General features: G+C 40.2%; 1 protein-coding gene across 4 annotated transcripts; it reads right to left on the minus strand.

Annotated features, from left to right (window-relative positions):
* Nucleotides 1-1,903: 1,903 nt before the first annotated feature.
* Nucleotides 1,904-18,811, minus strand: SPART (spartin). 4 transcript variants are annotated; one of them, XM_082304294.1, is made up of 9 exons: nucleotides 18,741-18,811; nucleotides 13,357-14,189; nucleotides 12,057-12,254; nucleotides 10,888-10,992; nucleotides 8,981-9,110; nucleotides 7,991-8,185; nucleotides 6,888-7,046; nucleotides 6,713-6,803; nucleotides 1,906-3,557 (listed from the first exon to the last, which is right to left on the minus strand). In XM_082304294.1, exons 2-9 carry the CDS (start codon nucleotides 14,185-14,187, stop codon nucleotides 3,371-3,373), a joined length of 1,896 nt encoding a protein of 631 aa, XP_082160420.1. In that variant the 5' UTR covers nucleotides 14,188-14,189; nucleotides 18,741-18,811; the 3' UTR covers nucleotides 1,906-3,370. The 4 variants fall into 4 exon arrangements, with proteins under 4 accessions (XP_082160423.1, XP_082160420.1, XP_082160421.1 ...); XM_082304295.1 differs by lacking the exon at nucleotides 18,741-18,811 and adding an exon at nucleotides 18,379-18,418; XM_082304297.1 differs by lacking the exon at nucleotides 7,991-8,185 and having other exon boundaries at nucleotides 1,904-3,557.
* Between the last annotated feature and the right edge of the window lie 1,540 nt (nucleotides 18,812-20,351).

Consider the following 20,351-nt stretch of genomic DNA (forward strand, 5'->3'; position numbering starts at 1 on the left):
CAAAGGCGGCCGACAGACTCCGGGGCTGCATTAACAAGGGAGTAGCCAGGAGGTTGAGGGAGGCAATTCTTCCCCCTCCATTCAGCACTTGTGGGACCACGTGCTGGAGTGCTTAGCTTTGGGCTCCCAAGCTGGTCAGGGGCTGGCACACGTGGCCTACGTTCAGCGTGGAGAAGAGAAGGCATAAAGAGATCTTAGTGCTGTCAACAGCTACGTAAGAGGAGGGTGTAGAGAAGACAGAGAAGCCAGACTCTTCTCCAGTGTGCACTATGGAAGGATGAGCAGCAATGCACCCAAGTGCTTATCAAAAATTTTGGCCCAATATAAGGGAGAAATATTTACCTTTGCCAGGGTCAGACCTGACAAAGAGTGCCCAGAGAGGCTGCAAAGTCTCCATCCTTGGAGATAATCAAAACATGAACAGAATTGGCACAGAGTACTCTGCTCCAGCTGGACCTGTTTTGAGGGCAGACTACAGATCTCTGTAGTGTGGGACATCTGGACGTCCCTTCCAACCTACACCATTCTGTGGTCATCTGAATAACTGAGCTGGTCAGCATGCTTTGATGGAAGGTAGTTTTACTGAAAGGTAGTTTCACCAATTCTTATTAAAGGATTACAGATTTAGTTTGTCAAGGAGTATTAAGAAATAGGCTGTCCCAAAGTGTTTTTAAATCAGTGTTAAACAAACCAACCAACCCACCCACCACTTGGAATCCAGAGGAATCCATTCAAATACAGGGGTTTAGACTTGAGGTAACAGTGGTTTATACCTACAGAATTATGACAATGCCAGAGACAGCAGTAGCTTAGAATGACTTAGAAGTCATTAAAAGTAACCGTCTCAAGATGAGATTTCAGACAGATATTGTAGCAGAAAAGACTTGGAATAAATTAATTTGGAAATAGCAATGCATTAGGAAATCAGGTAGCACTTCACTCAGTAAACAGCAGTTCACTCCGTAAACAACATTAGTAAGACTGCTTCTAGGACTGCCATACATCAAAAGACATTCAGTGTTCACAGGGAAAACAAAACCAAGCTGGGAATAGAAAATGAACCCAAGGTATGAGGCTTAGGGAGTTTAGTGTGTATACTGTATAAAAGGGAGAGCTGAGATAAGGCAGTAAGCGTGTGAAGGCTGTTGCATATGGTAGAAGAGCTAGGGAAAAGCGTATGGATTTGCTGCCCAGGGCCGAAGTAGTGACAGCTGAAGCAGGGTAAGTTCAACAGTGTAATACTTTCAGCAGTGAGAATTAACTAAACTTTGGAACAATGTGAAAGGGAAGATCATGGATGTATCACATTAAAAACTGTAAAATGGGGTAGGCATTACTGAAAAATTAGCTTTAATCTACTTTGACACAAACTTGAAAGACTGAGTACATGTGAAGAGAACAAAAGCAAGCTGAACAGGACAACAATGCTTGCCTGATACCGATGGCATTTAAATCTTTTTTTCCTCAGTATGCTACAACTTGGTCTCTTGAAGACTGTAACACTCTGATCTTAACTGTTGTTTTAATACAACTTGTTGTTCTGATGGTTTATAGATAAAACTAAAGGGCATGAGCTATATGCAAAACCAAAATGGGAGGAAGGAGGAAGATACAAATACACGCATCCCTATTGTAAATGCAGTTCATAACAACAAAAATGCTTTGTCTAGTATGAAGTCTCTACTAACCTTAAATTGGTTACTCTTGCTGGCAAGTGACAGACTGTAGTAACAGAAATTGTTGTAGCGTACTTTTGATGGACCTTTTTAGTTTAAAATATTTTAAGCTCTACTTGATGAGCTTGTTTCTATCGTAGACATACTCCAATACTGTTTTTATTACTTCCGAAGAAGTCCTAGTCTTTCCGCTCACTGATCCATACAGTAGCTTCACATCATAAAAAGGCCAAGCACAGATTAACCAATTTTAATTTCATCTTTATTTCCATAAATCAAAGTTACACTGCAAGTGGTTAGATCCTCTGTTTCACATTTCTCACCCTAAGTGAACACCTACAGTAGCTACCACAAAATGTGCACCTGTTAGCTGTTACTGTATTTTTTCAATCTGATGCAAATATCATTTTCTAACAACCACTTATAGTTATTCTCTCCATTTACATGAAATTGAGATAAGTTGTAAATTGATAGTGTTCTGTTTGCTGCAGGTCCAGCCAATATTAGAATGTGTAGCAGCTTTAAAACTCAATAATGAACTGTTAAATAAGTAGCACTGTAAAAAGCATCTTAAGGTTACTACATATGGAGTTATTTCACACTGCACTAGGAACAGGATGAAAAACCTACACAGTAGTGTCTATTCTTTTCCACACACATCTCTTCATTAAAAGTGCTTGTCTTCATACCCTTTAAAGACAGACCTTGTGCAACTATGAATTTAATGGAATAAAGATGCTGACTGTTAGAACTACTTGTTGAAGCAAATACATATTGTCTTCCATTAGGAGACCATGATATATACTGTGAATCTTTCTGGATTGGCTGGTAAGTACAGAATGCATAGAAGTTCCTAGTGTCCTCTATAGAATGTTCTTACAGAAAAATACTTTAATTTATGCAAAAACATACTTATCCTCTCTACATAAAAATCTCAATTTCAAAGAATCTTTGTATATTCCTTATGGAGTCAACTGGAGAATACATTTCTCTAGACTTGTAAATACCCTCTTTTAGAAGAAATGCTTGATATCTTTGGTTTGCTTATGTGCTGGATGGACAAAATAGTTTTAAAGGGAATAACTACCTAGTTACCTGAGGTTCATCTTTCATTTCTTCTAACATGAACTTTGGATAAGATTAGCTGTTTCGTAGCTGAAAAGGGAAATTCTCTACAAAACAATGAAACACAAAGCATTTTAGTGCATATTAAATAAGACAAAGCTGGTTTAGTAAAACTAACTCTTAAGGATAGTTAAAAACCAAAACTAGTAGTCTTATTTGTTCCAGAATTAGTAATCTTATTTGTTCTGTATCACCACCTTCTTTACAAATATAAAGCATTACAAAAATATTCACAATAGTATTTCTATATTAATCTATTATTCCATATTATATTTGGAAAAAGTGCTTACAGAGGCAAGTTTATTAACTGCAAACTCATATTGTTCCAGTTGTCTAAAGCCCTGATCCAGTTGTTTAAAACCCTTGTTCGATACAGAACAAGGAGTTAAGACAACTTTCATTTTTCCTTCTACAAATGCCCTCCCTGCTTTTACATTTTCATGTCAAATTAAGTAACAGTTGCTTGAAAAGTACAGTGATTTGTGTTAAATCGCAGATTAGCAATGTAGTTACTTGTAAATAGGAAGTTTCATCTCTAACGTAAGGCTTTGAGAAATATTTCATTGCTTTCATTTTTTATCCTTCTTCTCATTATCCAATACTTTATATTCATCTAACACAGCATGGCCGGTTTCCTTCGCAGTTCTCTTTACAACAGCTTTGATACCAATATTGTCAATGTTAAAGACTGTCACACCAACATTGATTGCAGAATTCATAGCGTTGTCTGTAGCATGGCCAGCATCATCTCCATACCTTAAGAAAGATAGCAGTTTTGTAGATATGTATACTTAGTATTTTTCTCTCCACTAGAATTCTTTTGAAAGCAAAAATTTAAGCATTGCCAAGAACAAATAATAAGCACACAGCCTGAATGTCTAAAGAATAAAATTAGAAATTACCAAGCCATTTGAGTAAGGGCTGCTCCTCTATCAGACAGATTACTCTTTAAAGATACCAATATGCTTCTACCCTTTTTCCTCAAAAAACCTTCCAGTCTTTCTCCCTCCTTCCCCTCTAGTTTTGAAGAGAAGAGTAGAAGGCTTATCTATAGAACCGTAAGAAGGGGGGCAGGGAGGGGAGTTGTGTGCAATAACCACTAAGTACTTTTCCACCTAAATTCTCCAGTAAAATTCCTAATTCCTTCTATTCCGCCATGTAAGTCCTCACAGCTAGACCCTTGCAGCTGCTAAACCTTCTCAGTCTGTACCATGGGTGGCAGCACTGAGGGCAAACACTGTCTTGCCTTCTCACCTGTTACAGAAAAAGGGACCGGAATAACCTCAGGCATTCTTTTTCTCGGTACCACCACTGCCAGAGTAGTGCTTGGTTAGTACTTGTCCTGTATCACCTTTGCCTCTGCCTACGTGGCATAATATGATACTACGCCTGGTGTAACAGCAACACACTGGCACGTTAATTCCAAGTCCTAAGAGCAGACTCACTGAGGTAGTGCACCACTGTGCCCAAGCAAATTAACCCAGACAGTCCAAGAGGTCTCCTGGGTACCGAGAATTGCTGACACAGCTATGCTCATATGTTGGAGGTAGCAAGGTCCCTACAAAAAAAATGTCATTGTGCAGTGAAACTTACCTGAAGTAACCTGGAACAAATACAGCGGCAAAGGAAAAGGAGGGGGAGGGCAGAAAAGGAGAAGTCAAACCCCAAAAGGCTCAACAAAGCTGTCTTGAGGATATGATGAAAATTACCAAGAGATAAAACCTCTGGTCTCTCCACTGGGCTGTGGGTCCAGCTTCTTCATGCTTTAGGGGGCAAGTCAGCAGTCTCATATTAATTACTCAAGCGTGAAGAAAGGTACACATATACACCAGTAGAGAGAGCATACTGAAGGAGGACAAGAGTATAGTGAGAGCAGTAACTCCAACTGTTCCAGGCAGCCAGACATTTCCCCAGAGAGTACTGTAATCAGACGAACTAGGCCAAAGGGAGGTATTTCTGGCAGCATCAGAATCCCAGCAGTTAGCACAGTTACTTTGTCCCTGTGCTTCTTATGACCAGAGATTCTTTGAGGACCTCAGAATAAGGCTAGAGAGAAGCACAGCATATCAAAGAACCCAAAAATCTTGCATTATCAGTGCGGCAGCCATGGCATAATGGCTGGAACCAACACTGAAACTGAATAAAAAGAATTAGTGCTTTTTTGTTTTGTTTTTAATTCTCTGATAGAGTAACAGCCTTGAATCACCAACATCTGATTTGCAGACCACAGAATTAATCTCACAGCAAAAGTCCAGTATTTGTCAATTTGATTAGTTATTTTCACCTCAGGAACATCATAAGCCAGTTTTATACAACATCAGTAAAATAGGTAACCTCATTTAAAGTGAGGCTGTATCTTATCCAATACGGTTAGACTAACAATTTGTTAATATTTGATAATTGATTTTTCAATTTGCCTGTCTCAATTGCATCTTTTTTTTTTTTTTTTTTTTTAAAGAAAAAGGTTGGGCAGGTGTAGATACTGCAGTTACTTATATCATTGTAAAAACCCACTAATGGCACTTTGGCAGAAATATCACATCTGAAGTTATGTTTTCCCCCAATTCTGATCAACATGCACATATGATGAGCATCTCTCTATAATTCCATCCACAAAGGTACTGCAGCTAAGTTTTAGCTGAGTTTTTTGTTGATTTAGAGACATTGTGATGATGCTCCTTTAGCTTTGTTTCCATTAAGTGGAATTTAGCTCATTCACTGAAATATTTTGAGTGGCAGAAATCTTTGTCACTGAAACAGAAACCAGCTTCCAAAAGAGATATTCTGTAGAATTTTAATAATTTATACGGATAGATTCCAAAGATCAAATATCAAATATTTTCAACTGTATTGTCATTAATGGCAAGATTTAATTACTTATTGTTTTTCACTCTTAGTGGCTGTTGACTGCTGATCTCCATATTTCCTATTTTTATATCGAAAACAAAAACATTAATGTGAATTTATGTGAAAAAACTACCAGTACAATACCTCCTGACATTCTTACTGAAAACAAACATTAGCAATAAAGCACCACTGACTAGAACTTCACTATCTAGCCTCCTATTTGAAATGCATCACAACACGACCCCAAATACCAATCCACTTAATAATGTATGCTGATATTTACCTTGTTACTTTCTGCTAGTAGCCCGTATGCACTTTTAGCAATCCTTTTTAATGTCTATTTTGCTACACTTATTACCGATTCCATTTAACCTACATGCTTTTGTTTACTCTTCACTTTCTATTATACTTATTGCACTTTTTTTGAAGGGTACATTTCATACATTTTGCAGTTATTTCAATGTATTCCCTTATTCTCCACAGCATCTTGCAGTACATGTACTCAACTTCATTCTTTCCATCATCTTAATCCCAAATGTTACTATTGTCTTCCCCCATTATCTTTTTCTAAGACCATCTGTATAGTCGAGGCTATCCTATTATTGCTATTTATGCCTTAGATTTCCTTACACAATATTCTTGTTTGTACCTCCTCGCTTTAGTCAGGCCTGCTGACAGTTGAAGTTGTTCCATTTTTCTTCAAATTTAGCTAAGTTTACATAAATTCAGGATCAAAGCTGTTTAAAACAGTAAATTTTTTCATAGTGACATTAGACTGTAGAGCAAAGATATAAATCTGAACAGTATTTGTAATACAGCCTGAAGCTGTACTACTTCTAGAAGAGAGCTAAAAATATACTTACCACAATCATTTACTCACTTCATATTTTTACTTACAGGAGATGCTCATTACTGTGCACTTAGCAGCTTATTATGTGCTGCATAATTAGAACAAAGCAGGTATTTCAGTTAGCTTCCCTGCACTTTCATAAGCATTTTTTGCCAGTATTCAAACACAATGATAGTATGTTGTAGAAGATGAAGCCAATAAAAACATAACTTACTTGTATTTCACAGTTTTTACAGTCTCAGTTGAAACACTTTTAGCAATGCACTTAGCTGCACTTTCTAAACCTTGCCACACTGTTGAAAACCCTTGAAAAGAAAAATGAACAGCTTATTTGAGTTCACAGCATTGAAAAGTATGCAATTAAAGAAAGTATAAGGAATTTTTATTACCTTGAACTCCACTTGCTGCTACCACCAGAGCACCATCAAAAGTGGATTTGCCATCTTTATCTTTCTTAAGGGATTCTGGAACTAATTTGCTGCCATGCTTCTTCACGTGTGGAGCCAGCTCCCTTCCAACACAGCTTGCTATAGAACACACTCCCTCAACTACCATAAAACGATAGCAAACAGATTATTTAGTAAGAACACAGAACATCTTTCTTTAAAAGTCCTTACTCCTAATTAAGTTTCACTGAAGTCTTAAGTGTTGCTCCTATTCAAATATGTTTATTTGAGAGACAGACTTTAACCCATGCTTAAGTACCCAACTGATAGAGAAGCAACCTTATATTTCAGATTCTGTACAGCTCCAATTCCTAAGAAACAAGTAAGGTTGGTCTTATGGCTAAAAAGTACTTTAAAAGAAATACATACACGTCACACACTAATTTCAAGAATCTGTTTTCATTGCTTTGTTATTATCCCCAACTTGCAGAAAGGGAACAAGCTGTGTTTCTTTCCTGACCTGTCTTCTGGAGAAGTCTTTCTTTCAATCATTCCAGCTCTCCCAAGTATTTTTATAACATCCAGCACAATTTGCTTTTAAACTTGGATGAGTCACTAGACACTAAATATAAACATTAATGCAAATAAGTAGCAGAATGAAGTTACTGAGAGCTGCTAGGGTTACGAAGCACCTCTAAACACCAAGCCATTTCTAGCTGGAAGTTTATACATAGTCTAATAGACTTGTTTCAGGTGTGCCTATTTAAAACCACGCATACACACTTTCTCTAGTGGTACAATATGTATGTTAACAACCAGTGACAGTACAGCTTTTAAAATACATGGTTATCAACTTAAGAAGAGAGAGAGAGAGACCATTTTGAATTAACTATCTAAAACTTAGACAAACATGCCAAACTTAAGACTGTACAGACTATTCTTTTAGGAAAGAAAAAGATGCCTCAAGGCCATGTAATAAATATTAGACCTAAAGCACGTCTCTCTCAAGAGATAACTAGGTACAAACTACTGAGAAACCAGCTCTCATTTTACAGAATATTTATTTAAGGCAAAAATATAATATACTATGAGACAGAAATTTTTACCTAAGAATTGGCTGACTTTCACAGCTCCTCCGGTAGCCTGTTTTGCTACATGAAGCCCCTTTGCTACAGTTGGGCTGACTTCCAGAGGTTTTTCTTCTGGTTGAATATGTTCTCGAAGTTTAGAAGCTCCTTTGTGGATAGCTTTACCAGTATATTCTGCTCCTTTTACTAGGCCCCAGCTTACCCAAGATGCACCTTCAAGGCAAAAATTGTGCTTCTTAGAACGTACAATTTTTATAGACTATTATTCCTACAGCTTTCCTTCCTCTGCCTCTGCAACACTGACTTTAGAAACATTCCTGATTACACAGTCTGCAATTATTCTCTTCCCTGAATGGGCCAGCATGAATTCCTGCAGTGGTTTCTGCTCCTACACCCCCCATGTTTTTTCAATTCACCTTATTTTTACAGTTTAATACAGCCAGCCCTCATCCAAACATCAGCTTAATACACATACTCGGTTCTTTATGAGATATCCAAGCCCCAGCTGGGTCAGAAGTGATAGAACTGCACATCTCAATGCTATTAACATTCTGAAAACGCACAACCCAGCCCTCCAGCCCTCCTAGCAGATTCATATTTATTACAATCAGCTGCTGATCATTAGTATATTCCAAAGGTTCTCAGAGGAGAAAAAAAAGTTTATCTGCAGAAATCACAACACAGGCCTGCTTTAATATAACTGCTTATACAGGAGGAAAATTGTTCTATCACAGTGGTTTGAGTCACAGGGGATGATATCCTAATATATAGTGAAATGAGGAGCCTAACTCATTTGCAGTGAACAAGACTGTTGGCAATGTATTTAAATTCTGCACTGTTTTTATAGAGCCTACCAAAGTATCCTTTAGATGATTACAACTGGAACTGGTGAACAACTACTTCTGTCCACTCAGCTTCTACCAGCACACATGCATTTAGGTGAAAATACTGTTTAAATGTTAGTCACAGAGGTTTATATTCAACACAATCCTCTTATTACAACAGTACCTGATAAGATTCCACGGGCAACTTTCTCACTCCATTCTGGCAACTCTTTCTGGTTTTCCGCTCCTTCAGGTTGTGGTTGTATATGTACAGTCTGAGGCAAGTTAATTGCATCACTAGAGGCTTCTGAAGGCTAACAAGTGAAAGTAAACACCTGAGAATCTGCTTCGCAACATATCATCAGAATTTCTGTTTTACGTGTTTTAGATCATACGGATCCATTATCGGAAAACGCTAATGCTGTGTATTCCTTCTGTAAGTGTACAGAAATTCAATGGAAATTTGTAATTCAGTTACTTTTGCAGAGAAATGATATGCATTCAAAAAAGCTGATCAGACAGCTCAACATTTTCTGTACACTTTCGTTATCCAGTTACAATGAAAAGATCTGCATGCCAACACAGCCATATGGTCAAGTAACTAAGTAGGAAAAACTTACAGTACAAACTAACTAGCAAAAAAAGACAAGAGTCTTGTCCATCTATCATTTTATTTTCTCAGAGGGAAGTCAACTCTGTTGTTATTCAGTATGGGAACTGCAGTCCAGCTGCACTAAAAGAATGCAGCTGTTCTGGTTGTTTTGCTCCTCATCCTTCCCTCCCAAATTCAAAAATAAAGGAGATTATTCATTCTACATGCTGTCAATGCTTTTGCAGACTGGCACAACCAAGGAACACATCAAGCTGTGCATGATACTGCTCCCCATTTAAAGTTGGGTGGGTAAGTTCGGTGTGACTTCATGTCAAACACTAGAGTTTCTGGAGCAGACCTTAATCATTCAAACACGGCAACCACCACCATAGTCTGGTTAGCGTTTCTGAGAAGTGTAACATCACTTCACACAGTTCACAGACAATATGCAATTAAACCTTAATTAGAGAAAGCAAAAAAATTGTAGTAGATTTAGGTTTTGGTTAGGATTCTATTTTTAAGACTTTTCCAATGTAAAACGAAAAGAAATAAACATTTCAATGGTTGAAAACACTGCTAGTTAATGACGGACAGTAAGAAAAACCTTTTTGTTTACACTAGAAGAGTCTATATGAAAGCATTCATAGATGAAACCTATGAATAGAATAGAATACACAATATAGAATAATATTTTATATTTGCATGAAATTCTTAGATTCCTCTGAAATATTTACTGGAAATAAAAATAGGGTATTGCACAAAGATGGCTGTTGCAGTAAAACAAAAACATTAACAGAAAAGAGTAGAGTAAGTCTTGGAAAGTTGCTAGGTTAACAATGTATCACAGGCTTGTACTACATCATAAATTACTGCTTGACAGCAGTGCAAAATCTCACATTTAAGAAATGTCTTTAGCATGTGCCCAAAACACTTTGGGGGCTGGGCAGGAGAAATGACCGTAATACACAGCTACAACTGAAAAAACAACAAAAAACTCCCAATAAAAAACCCCAAAGTATGATCCAGATATAATTTAGTTACACCACAGTTTGGGTCACTATGTAGAAAAAACGTTCAATGAGACTTCTAAGGACTTTGCTAAGGAGCAGAAATGGGTTCTCTAATATGACAGGTGACTCTATACTATAACTACATTAAATATACTTGTTAATTAGATCCTCATGAGTACTATATGAAACAGATATATTAAATGGCCATCAGAGTAGGCTTTGAAATATTTGTGCTCTATCATGAAGTTTTTAAAATTCCAGAAATCTGCTACTGATTTGCAAAACGTGGTAGCCTGAAGTAATTGAACCAGCTCTTCACAAACAAACAAAAAAGAACCAAATGAAAAAAACAAACACCAAAGGGCACAGCATATACTGCTGCTTTCAACCAAGTCTGGAATCTCAGCAGTTCTAAGACATATTTCAGTGACTTTTTTTTTTTTTTTTTTTTTTACTATAAAATTTTGGAATCACTACCCTAGAATTTACCTGGACTTTATGGCCAGACATCTGTTTAAATTTATCTTCAAAATGTGCTCTCTCGGTTGCTGGGAGCTCTGAAGATAACCCTACTCTCTCATGGGATCCTGGCACCTGTGACATCGTATCAGGGAACATTAACAAAAACATGGAATTTTAGGACAACAAGGAACTAATGAAATATCCAATTTGAACTACTTCTATGAAGGAAAGATTACAGAATTTTATCCAGTAAGTCCTGCACTGAAATATCACATAATTCTGTAGTACTTTTCCCCTTAAAGTAAACCTTACTGGCCTCCTGTGCTAGTGAAATTCCCTGCTGAACTCAACAGGATTTATAACATAACAGAACTCTGCCCACATGGCATGCTGCAATCTGGTCCTTTACCATCACTGCATTCAAGTCGTGGTGATTCAACAAGATTCTACCTTTCATGAAAAGATATAATCTTGCTATGAGCTTTTAAGCAGTTACAGATTACCATTCTTCCTGAAATGGTGCTCCAGTGCTCCTACAGTAATATTTTTTCACCTTGTTTCCAGTCACTGTATCTTACTGCACCTTTGTTAGACTATGGGTGTTTTGGGGTTGTTTTTTTTTTTTCTTTTTTTCTTTTTTTCCCCTATTTTCTCTATCTGTTAATATCTTACTGCAATAAGGCACCAGATTTATCCATTTTGAGATCCCATTTGAAGGCAGATTTTTGAGGTACACGCTATTTTCACAGGTCTTCTCTGAAGCAGCTGAATATTTTTGAACTGTAAACACATTTGGGCACAAAATTCCAAGAATGCTATCATCAAAACTACACAGAGAGCGTGTGCATTTGTGCACACACACACAGAGGAAGAAATGTGCTTTCTCCTGAACAGAAAATTTCATTTTGGGTCCTATGTTCTCTTTTGGAAAAATAGAGAAAATACACAAAATGGTCTCCAATTCCTCTCTGTGCTTACAACTTAGTATTTTAAAATTTCTGTCCTCCCATCTCACAGAGCTTACAGTTTCATTACTAGGTTACTTAATCTTGGCTACTTTATCTATTTCTCACCGGTGAGCTTACCAAGCAAGACACAGAACTTCGTAGTTTTACACAGCTAAATGTACATGGGAGAATATATTGATCGTTTTGACCTTTCCTTATTGGCTTAAAGAAGGCAGCCCAGGAATTTACCTGGATTCGCAGGTCAGACATCTGTTTTAAGAGATCCTCAAAGAGCTCTCTGTCAGCTGCTGGAAGTTCTGAAGACAGCACTACTCCCACATAGGACCCTGGTATCTGGGACATCATGTCAGGGAACATGTAGACTCCAGTATTGCAGCACAGAACAGGAGACTGGTTACACATTAGAGGATAAAACCAGTCACAAATCTAGAAAAGATAAGTACATAAAGGAATTAAAGGAACCTTTTAAAAAGAAAGGCAAGCAGAACTTACTGATAAGCACCATAAACTTGGTGTTCCATAAAGTTTAGTAAGAAAAATAAAAAAGCCTTATGCCATCTTGAGGTAAAAAACCAACCAAACAAAAAACCCACGTGACTGTGGAAATCTCATTCTTGATTAGTTCCGACAGTCTAATATAGAGAAAATACTATAATTTTCACAGGACTATAATTCAGGCCAGTAGCCTCTTAAACTGAGGTCTAGTCTTGAGGCCCAGGTATAGAAGCAGATCAAAAGCACTGCCAAACAAGTCAGGATTCACAGCGCCTGTAACTTCCTGTAGATCTCAGGACAGGTTTATATGATAAAGAGAACGTATGGCTGTAGCTGGACGACTGTTGAAGACTGCTAACACAAGTGGAGGTGAACCGGCAGACCCGAAACCAGGAAGCAGTTTTTGTTTGTTCCTCCAAATTTCCCCTTCACTGATGAGACTTCCAACAGCCAATCTTAGCAGCAACAATGAGATCGAAAGTCAGAAACCAGACCAGAAACACAATGTACGTTACAGAACATGCCCACATGAAGCAAGCATGGACTGAAAAAATCCAAATAATGCATCTTTTTTATTTGTAGTTCAGAGTCTGGATTAACATGGGCCCTCAAATTCCAAATTATCAGTTGTCCTAACTGCAATACCTTATCACTAGTTGAGACTGAAGCGGGGTAGTGCGCAACCCCGTTTTACACTGACGTTACAGTAGGTGAATCAACATGTCTTCTCTATGTGAGGAAAGGGAAGTTAATTTTGAAATGAAAAGCCATGTTGAGTCAACTCCTTTAGAAAATGGAATTTGCCAGAACAGTCAGCACTCGACAACCTTGGGCAGACACAGAGGTGATTTTTGCAGAAAAAGTCATAAAAGTACATATTTGTAGAAAACCATTTTTCCAACAGCTATAACATCCTTCATATTATCACACAGAGATTTAAGCTCAGAAGAGCAAGAACTTAAGAAGATTGCCTTTTAAAGTTTTATGACAGTTCTTGAAATTTAATTAAAGGAGAAAATTATTTTCCTGTTACCTGAAGAAACGCAGGTGGACGATTCTGGGCCATCTCACTATCTGTATCCAAGAACTTCACAATGCGTAGATATCCAGGGTACGAAGGAGCGCTAACCTGCCCATCAGGAGTCACAAAGAATATCTGTACTCCTTGGGGAATCAAGATCAGCTCATCTGCATCCACTCCCAGGTTTTCAAGGGGAGGTGGCTGAATACACTTACTGTAGTAGTCCTCACCTACAGAAGAAAACTCCCCAGAGTCTGTGCCGTAAGACACAGTAAAATGGCCATTGGTAGCTTGAGGAGTATACGCAGGAGGTGCTTCATTTGGCAGACAAAGAGGTTTTGCAGCTGATGGACTCATAGCTGGAATTTGCCCCTGGCTCACAGTTGCAACACTTCCATCTGCTGCAGGTGGCTGACTTGGTACAAACAGAGCATTAGGGGCTGGGGGTCTTTCTGGCTTTTCTTTGGAAGGAATGGATGGGTACAACTTGGGCACGCCAGCAGGGGCATCCATCGCAGCAGGACTTGCTTGTACAGGTGGGGTGTTTTGTTCTAGAATGTCGAGTCGAGCGTGAACGTTTCGGAGGGTCTCCCTCATCTTCTGTTGCATTTGCCTGGCAGACTCCCACTGGGACCCTACACATGCAGGACCCTGCGATGGAATGCTAACTCCTCGGAGCAAGTGGTCAAGTCCTTGCTTATAATAATTTCTTGCCTCCTCCTTCTGACCCAGTTCATCTGTATTCAGTGCTTTATTGATAAAAATAAAGGCTTTCCTGTACTCTTCGCTAATAGCTTTAATATTTGCATCTTCTTCCATAACTGGATCCTGTAGTTGTTCCATTACTGCAAATTGGAATAGATTAGTAGGAGTATTCACAGATGAGGCCAAACAAAGTTTACCTTAGAATAAGGTCCTCTAATCGGTTTCTAACAACGACTATACTCTGTGTATTAGCAGAAAGCTATCTAGTTGCTTGGTACAGTGTCTGGTACGTTATGGTTATCTCCTATTAACCTTCAGATTTAGAATATATGATTCCAAGTCAGCAAGGAATTTAACTCTATAACCATCACATCTAGTTACATCACAGGCAGGTATTTCTTAAAAGTTAAGCATTAGAACAATACGGATATGCCTGATATTAAACTTTCCATCTTAAACAGTATTAAGATCGGTAGCAAATGGTGGAGTACAAAAAAAAAAAAAAAAAAAATCTAATTTTACTTTTGGTAATATTTAAAAAAAATCTTCAGGATATTAAGAAATTCAGTTAACATTTTGTCTGTTTAAATAAAGGCTGAACTTACAAACTCAGTAAAAAAAAAAATATATATATATATAAAATCTGGAAAATATCCTTTCTCTACTCCAACAAAAACAAAGAAACTTAAGAAGTGCAGGTCATGAAGAGATTTTAAAGAGGCAAATATGGAATGCTGTGCTCTACTCCTAGATGCTTTATGATCCAAAAGCTGATCGCACTTATGTGACTGATGCCTCTGCAGTCACATGACAGAAGTCCCATGTTATCTGGAATGCATCTGTATTTTTACGATGCAGAAGAATCCAATTTCATGCAAAAGACGAGATGCTGATTTCAGCCCAACAACAGACACATAGCTAGGAATATGACAGGGATGGCTTGAGAAGGCAGCCCACATGGAGCAGGTCACCAGCAACTCAAGCCACCAGGCTCACTGTCCATTCATGTAGCAGAAAAACGAAATCTTGGCCTGGAGGAGATGTTTCTGGTTGATTGCAGTCACCTGCTGCCAACAGGCTCAACAACTTTGATTTAAGCTGAAGAACAACACTGGCATAATAATAAGTGTATATTTAACAACCACCAAGGACATCAAGTTTAGAAGGTATAAGCATGCTTCTGACCAGCACAACAGCAAGCAATTGGAATGAAAGTAATTGGAAAGAACTCTTAATAAGTTCACGAATATAGCTGGATCCTTACGTGAAAGATTATACTCAACACTGTCATATATTTTATCATCTAGATGTTAACCATTTAAGATACACACAGTCCAATTACTTGCTAGCAAAAAAACCTAGGGACTCCCAAACCACATCATCTTGTATCAACACTTGTATTTACTAATGAAAAATCCGTTTTTTCTTCTAAGAGGGGTATAAAGGTAAAAAACAATTTAACAGTAAAGAACTCTGATTTTAAAATTATTGCACGTTTCCAAAACACAGAAAATGTTGAGAAGAATGAGAAAGACAGAGGTTAACCTAACACCACAGTTTACTGCTTCATGAGCAAAGTTTAGTGTTTTGACATTTTTAGTGCCTGTGTACCCAATTCTGTAACAAGTTCCTTCCTAAGGCTTTACATAAACAATTAATTTGTTTACTTATTGAATACAATTGCGGTACCATAGTCTACTTTGCCCCATGTTTTTTGATTTGTTTTTGCTGGAGGAGGGTAAGGCAAAGATATTTTACAGATTTTAAATAATTTTTTTGCTAGTGATTGTTAGTATATAAGAAGAAGAGACATCAAGTAAAATCTTAAAGTAATAGCTACATTTCAACTCAATAGTGAATCAATTTACTATTTACTGTACACTCGTCATACTGTCAACACCACTGTTCTTGCTAAAGCTCAGTCTTTATTAACACTAAAAAGGGTCTGTAAGAAAACGGAGATGTCAGCATGATCAGTGTATACACGGCACTAGTGCATGGCCGTGCACGGCGGGCATACAAAAGCTGGCTCAGCAGTTCAGAAGAGTGGGAGTGTTACAACTCATCTCTGTTTGAAATGTCCCAAGTTTGCAGTATGTGTACAGTATAGTTACGAACAAACTATGCATTTGGGTGGCAAAACACTTGGAAATGGAAGAAAGAATTCACAGCAGATTTTAAGTCTAACACAAGATAACTAAAAGTCAGTCTGAAGAGCTGAATTTAATTCATTCTCATTCTTTTATTAAAATAAATACAAAATAATGGATGGTATAAAGTAAATAAGCCAACTGGATTGCTCCCTCACAACAGAAGAGGAAATGTTCTCTGAAAACATTTAAGTAGCAATCTGATCATATGCAAGGAAGATCCTCAGTCACTATTATTTTCAGTGTATGATCTTAATATAGTATTTAACTGTCCTGCATGTTTTAATATTTATCTGTAATCCATTTCTGTACAATGCAGAATCTTATTTACTCTGTTTTAAAGCTGGAATGAATGGCAGATTTATTACTAAACACAAGAATGCCGCAAACCAACAGTCAGTCCTACAGTCCTACAGTCAGTACAGATTGGCCCAGATCTGTACTACTTAGTACTAAGTAAGATTTAGAGGAACTTGTCTTGGAGAAAGCTGGTCCAAAACAGAGCTAAGAAAGGAGCTAATAGGCACTGTAGATAATCACAGATCAATCCAGTGCTTAAGCTCATTCCTTGGCCCTTTTTCATTTATCAGTACAGATATACTCTGTGGTTTTAAGTAACTTGACCAAGAGAGGCTACAGTGCAACAGAGAAACTTGAGTTCAATTTGATATTGTAAGCTAACATCTCAACTATCTGGCTGACCATCCTTCCTCTGAAGCAGCAACCCCACTTCATTACAAAATAATGTATATTAAAAAAATACAGCTTGATGGTGGATCTTACTGCCAGAAGGTAAACATGAAGCCTAAAGCTTATTAACAGGATTAAATATCCTGACTGACAGAGGTAGGATACTCTTTCCAGCTCACTGTTTCTGAGACTTGGGGGGTATAGGGGAGGAAACAGCAAAACTAAAACAAACCCCTTAATCCAAGAGCTCTTCCTATATGTCACCCGTTTTTCTATCAGCCACTGATTTAAAAGAGGAGGAGGATGAAGGAGAACTACCATGCAGACAGTATTAAGCCTTATTTCTGTAGGGAAAGAGCAATTAAGAAAGTAGTAGTAACTTTCAAGAATTTAGAGAACAAACTGAATTCAAGCAAGTGTTATAAAGGATTTCAACTAATACAAGCCAGGTCCTAGCTGATAATTTTACATTTTTTCTCCTTTAGTTTATTTAAATTAGTTTGTTTAAAGTAGCCCTTAAATTTTTCATTAAGTGGTGGCCTACTACTAATTTTTAAGCACCTAAGGCTAGATAATATCAAAGACCAGACAACAGAGAAAGTCAGTGATCTGACCCAACATGGTAATTGTTACTCTCTTAAAATTACTGAATACTTCGGTAAACTCCCATCTTCTGACATTTCAACCTACACCAGCTTCTCAGGCCAGTATCCCAGCACCTACATTCACCCAGCCAGCATGTCTAACTTTCCTCCTCCCGGTACTACTACTGTCTTAAGCCTTTTTTTGTCGGAATAAATGGACCTCCTTCCTGACCATTTAGTCTGTATTTCCATCACATGCTCTCAACGCAGAGCTTTTAGGCTTTGAGTGCCTACTTGGCACTTCTCTAAAAATGAAAGTGAAAAAACAGTAGGGCAGGTAATTCCCTGCATCACACAACTGCATGTCCAACACGTACATTTTTCACAGCGTGGAAGTACAAAGACATCATCACTATCTACCATAGTGATAGTGGCTATCTACCATAGCCAAAGATTCCAACACCGTCACTGAAAATTTAGGGTTATGTAAGATAGCTATTACTTTTTCATTAGCAGTGTGCCTGCTGGTTTCCAATCACTGCCAACAGAATTTTCCATATACAAACGAGCCCAAACTGCCTGACATGAATCTTTAAAAAACAAACAAACAAAAAACCAAAATACAAGGAGCAATTTCCCAAAGTGCTTTGACAAATAACCTCTCAGATCCATAAGGAGACACTCAAAAAATGACTACCATTGCTACTTTAACCTGGCCTAGTCACACCCCCCTCCACCCCTCCCCGCTGCCCCCCGGCTCCTCCTGGCACCGGGGTCGCGCTGGCGGGGCGGCACCTCCGGCCCCCGCCGGCCCTGACCACCGCTCGCCCGGCAGCCCAGGGCAGGGGATTCCCCGCTCCTTCCGAGTCAGCCTGACCGCACCGCGGAGACGCGGGGCCCCGCACCTGCCGGCCGGCCTCAGGCTTCTCCGCAGGGAGAGGATCCGAGCCACCCGGGCGCCTGTCACCACCCACCGGGCCCTGCCCAGGCCCGCGTCCCGGCTCCCGGCCGCTTACGCAGCTACCCCTACCCCCGCCCCGCGCTGACCGGAGCGCCGCCTTCGCTTCGGGACACCGCCCCGCCACTGCCCGGGGGCAGCCGAGGCGGCGGCGGCGGCGGCGGCGGCGGCGGCGGCCGCGCTGCGGTGCCCGCCCGGCCCCGGGCGAACAAGCCGCCCCACCGCACTCCGCCGGGAGGGACCGCGCCCCCCGGCTCCGCACGGAGCCCCCTCCAGCCCGGGCGGGCCCGACCCCGCGGCCGCGCTCACCGAGCCAGGCGCCGCTCGCCGAGCCGAGCCCCGGCCCGCCTGCGCCACCGCCTCCCGCGTCAGGCGGCGGCGGGCGGGGCCGCCGGTACGCGACCGTGACGTCAGCGAGCGCCCGTTGCGGGGTGCGCGCGGGGGCGGGGCGGCGCTGAGGGAGCGGCGCTGGGGAGGCGGCGGCGGCGGCGGCGGCGGCGGCGGGGTGGGAGAGCCCCTCGGCAGGGCCGGCTGCGGGGCTGGGGGCGGGAGGCGTGAGCAGAAACGGTGCCGCCGGGGGCGCTCTGCGTAGTTACAGCAGCTTGATTCTCGTAGTAACAACGGTTTAATTAATAAAAGGTGTTTCGTAAATACCGGTTGTGATCCGTGACTTCCCCCGGCTTGATGTCCTGTCAGGAAAAAGGAGGACGCGCTCTGCTGCCGCTCCCGCGCCCCGGGAGCGGCGGCGGCTGCAGCACCGGGCGCAGCCGGTGTGTCAGCAGGGCCTGGGAGCCGGAGCCGGTGGCGCTGGCCATACCTGGCACCTGAGAGCAGGCTTCAGAGCTGGCGCTGGCAAAACTGCCCGGGTATCTTGCTCTGACCAGAGCTTCTAGTTAGGTAATTGAAATCAATATTCAAAAATGGAAAAATAAGGCCTAAAAACTACCATTCTGAAGCTTAAAAGTCTCCGCTTTTATGTCACGTGTTTCAAATTTCATTTTGACTTAGTTTAAATGTGACAAAATGGCTGACTTCTCTGCTCGGAGAGGTGCCATGTTTGCAGAGGTGGCTGTCTCAAGGTGAGGCTCGTTTCCAGATCTGGGGAAGGTGGAGCTGGCTGCCTCCCCGGGTACCCGCTTCTGAGCTGTGGGAGGGAGGGCTGCATTTGTGCGCTGGTGGTGTGAAGAACCGGAAGATAAATGGTCTCACTCAATTTCCAGCACTTGCCGTAGAACATGAACACTCATGTTGTCAGTGAAACTTCTCAGTGAAACAGCTGCTAGAATTTCTGAATATAATCTGGCAGTATGTTATTTATTTGCCACTTTCATAATCAATGCTAAAAATGCTAAAAATCTTCTGCAGCTTGACTTTTCACGCAGAAAAATTCTAGCCATGTTAAATCTAGCAAAGGTTCCTTCTGTGGTGCGTGGTTCTTTACCTGAGCTAGATCTTCCAGAGCTTGCGGAGTGCCAGCCCCGTTGGGGCTAATTAGCTGCCTTTCTCAGGTACTGTCATGTGTATGCTGATCGTAAATCAACCTTTAACATACTCAGGACCGCAGACCATAAGAAATTCACAGTAAACATTGTATTTGGGTAGTGGCAGCCCTGTCCAGCACAGTTCTGGAAGATGGGTTTGTCTCTTAGCTTCATTTAGCTCTGAAGTATCTCTGTAAATTCGTCACACATCGTAGTTTCTAGCACAACATTTATCTAAGAATTCTGTGTTCCCAACTGCTCACTTGCCTGCTCTTCACACCTTTCCCTACCGACAAGAAACAGAGAACAACCTGGAGGAGAGACAAGCCGTCCAGAAATCAGGGAGAGTTCCTCTCTTCAAACAATGATGAGGATGACATTTGTATACGAAGTAGTATGCAGATGGATGAGGGTGGCATATATGGTTTGGGCTGGTGGA

This window comes from Platalea leucorodia (genome assembly GCF_965183815.1).
Source record: "Platalea leucorodia genome assembly, chromosome: 2".
NCBI classification, from domain to species: domain Eukaryota; kingdom Metazoa; phylum Chordata; class Aves; order Pelecaniformes; family Threskiornithidae; genus Platalea; species Platalea leucorodia.